This window comes from Sycon ciliatum, chromosome 9 (genome assembly GCF_964019385.1).
Source record: "Sycon ciliatum chromosome 9, ocSycCili1.1, whole genome shotgun sequence".
NCBI lineage: Eukaryota > Metazoa > Porifera > Calcarea > Leucosolenida > Sycettidae > Sycon > Sycon ciliatum.
This window is the reverse complement of record NC_088651.1, coordinates 5,686,336-5,689,223: the sequence shown is the minus strand read 5'-3', so window position 1 is coordinate 5,689,223 and position 2,888 is coordinate 5,686,336. Positions and strand designations below refer to the sequence as shown.

At 57.0% G+C, this 2,888-nt stretch overlaps 1 protein-coding gene across 1 annotated transcript; it reads left to right on the top strand.

Annotated features, from left to right (window-relative positions):
• The first annotated feature begins 522 nt into the window (after positions 1 to 522).
• On the top strand, positions 523 to 2,646 carry LOC135824204 (uncharacterized). Its single transcript, XM_065336935.1, has one exon. It carries the CDS (start codon positions 523 to 525, stop codon positions 2,644 to 2,646), a length of 2,124 nt encoding a protein of 707 aa, XP_065193007.1.
• Positions 2,647 to 2,888: the final 242 nt, after the last annotated feature.

Sequence of the window (2,888 nt, the reverse complement as noted above, 5' to 3'; positions counted from 1 at the left end):
CGGTCCTCCGGCGGCCATCATTCTGCTGCTCGCCAAGGACCAAGCCCACAAGGAGTCGACCCCAGTTCGTCCTTGTCTTGATTACCGTGGCTTGAATGCGGTGATTAAGTCGAACCCAGGCACTGATGCCCCAGCATGCGGTGAGAAGATCCGCAAGTGGCAACAGGTTGCAGACAGCCAGTTTGAACTTGTCGACATACGTAAGGCGTACTTGCAGGTACGAGTCGACCCATCCCTCTTGCGCTACCAAGTCGTGGTGTGGCGTGGGAAGCTGTACGCCATGTCACGGATGGGTTTTGGTCTATCGATTGCACCAAAATTCATGGACATCATTGTTCGGTGGGTGACGCGACGATGGCCTGATGTTGACAACTATGTTGATGACGTCCTCACGCCAGCGGAGAAGCGCAGGCCGTCGCTGCAGAGCTAGCACGGTATGGCTTGCCGACAAAGCCACCAGAGCATCTACCCGAGGCGCGAGTGCTTGGCCTGAAGCTATCGACGACTGCTGATGGTACCATCATGTGGGCTCGCCGCGATGGAGTCGACCTCAGCTTCCGTCAACCGCTGACGAAGCGTGGTGTATTCCAATGGACGGGTCGGCTCACAAGCCACTATCCAGTGTGCGCATGGCTTCGCCCAGCCTGCTCAATGTTGAAGCGGCTATCAAGTGCAGTGGACAGATGGGACACGCCGGTTCCACCTAGCGTTCTTCAGTGTGCTGACGAAGTTGCTGAGCAGCTGTCCGCGCAAGACCCCGTCCGTGGTGTGTGGCATGCATCAGCCGAGTCCGATGGAGATTGGGCTGTGTTCTGCGATGCCTCGGATCTGGCAGTCGGTGTGGTCCTCCAGCTGAACGGCCAAGTCATCGAAGACGGTACATGGCTGCGGGACACAGCCGATAAGAAGCACATCAATGTGGCGGAGCTAGATGCTGCCGTGCGTGGACTGTCGCTTGCAGCGCAATGGCACCTGCAGACGGTACGACTCGTCACCGACTCCAAGACAGTGTACGGCTGGCTGAAGCAGGTCCTCGGCAATGTGCGCCGAGTGAAAGTCGGTGGGCTGCACAAGATACTGGTTGAGCGGCGACTGGAAGTGATTGCTGACCTCGTCCAAACGGTCGGCCTCAAGGTCCGAGTGGAGTGGGTGCCGACTGACCAGAACCCAGCCGATGAGCTCACCCGTGTCCCGAGGCGGTGGCCCAAGGGTACAGATGAGCCGAGTGATGTTTGTTCTGTTTCTGTGGCAACGGACAAGCATGCTATCGGGCCCGTTACTCTCAGTGAGATAAAGGATGCGCAGCAAGCCGATACCGAGATATCACAGCTGCTGGATGAGCTGAAGTCGGGAACCCCCCTGTCGTCGAAGCTGTACAGACCGGTCCGTGATCAGCTGTTGGACCATGACGGTGTGCTGATGCGTTCAGTAAAGCTGCCACTCGACGGCGTCGTGCAAGTGCCAGTCATACCGCCTGACCTTGAAGACAAAGTACTGAAAGCGTCTCACAAGACCTCTGGCCATGCCACCTGGACGACAATGCATGACTCACTGCGCAAGCGCTGCTATATGCCGCTGATGGCCGAGAAATGCCAGAGTGTTGTCCAAGCGTGTGTGCCTTGCTCTGCAGCTAACCCGGCACGGGGACCGACTGTTGAGCCAACGCGTCCAGACGTACCAGGACGACCATGGGAGGTCATACAGATCGACACGTTGGAGCTTGGCCAGAGTGGAGCGCACCACTGCTGCCTGGTGTGCGTCGACATGTTCACCAAGTGGGCGGAGGTACAGCCACTACGTCGACACGATGCAGCGAGCGTAGCAGCCGCACTGACCAAGATCTGCTGCCGGTGGGGCCCGCCGTCTGTCATTCGCATGGACAACGGCACTGAGTTCCGGAACGCGGTCGTAGCAGCCCTCCTGGAACAGTTTGGTGTGGTGGTGAAAACGGGTGCAGTTCGACATCCTCAATCACAAGGAGGGGTTGAACGGCTCAACCGTACAATCATCGGTCTCCTGCGTAAGGCGCTCGAGGAAACCAGTGACTGGACGTCTGAGCTGGAGTTGGTTCTGTTCTACTACAATGGACGTCGCCATGCTACAACCGGAATATCGCCAAGGCTGGCCATCACGGGCTGGGAAGGGCGCGATCTAGTAATTGATCACGACCCGACAGCATACAGCGCCAGTGAATGGGTAGACCGACTCGCCGGGCGCGCTGCTCGAATTCGAGACCTTGTTGAGTCGCTACTGTCCTCGAATGACTCTGTGTCAGGCGGTCCAACAGAGTCACCATACCGTGTCGATGATCCGGTGATGCTACGTCGCCCAGAGCGGAGTCAGAAGCTCATGACGCCATATGAGAGTGGCTGGACGGTGCTGAAGATAGTCTCGCCATCGACCCTGGTGATCCAGCATGCTGACGGCAGAGAGAAGGTCGTGAACGTTGATATCGTGAAGCCTGGACACGCCCAGCAGGTAGATGGAACACTAGATGATGGTAACCATGATGCTGCCGAAGATCGCCCAGAGCCAGCTGCCTGTGATAATGTGGTGAGCATCGAGTTTGCGGCTGACATGCCGACTCAGCGCTACGATCTCCGAGGCCCTGGTAATCGACGACAGCCAGCTAGATACAGTGGATGATCAATGGCACCTAGGGGAGTGGTGTTATGAACTGCTATATTAGGTGCCTTATGACTCTTGTGTCACACTGTATGTTGCTATGCATGCTGTGTACACGCTCACCCATATGCGCGCGCCTCTGCTTTATGTGTACACCTCTCATGCTGTGCATGTGTCTAGCCACGTGCGTAGCTGCACTCCTTTCTCAGATTGCATGCCCGTCTTTCTGTACTTCAGTAGTTGAGTCGATCCTTTAGTTCAGT

What these genes read in the sequence shown, in the direction of transcription:
- LOC135824204 (XM_065336935.1), top strand. Translation starts at nt 523, where the DNA reads ATGTGGGCTCGCCGCGATGGAGTCGACCTCAGCTTCCGTCAACCGCTG.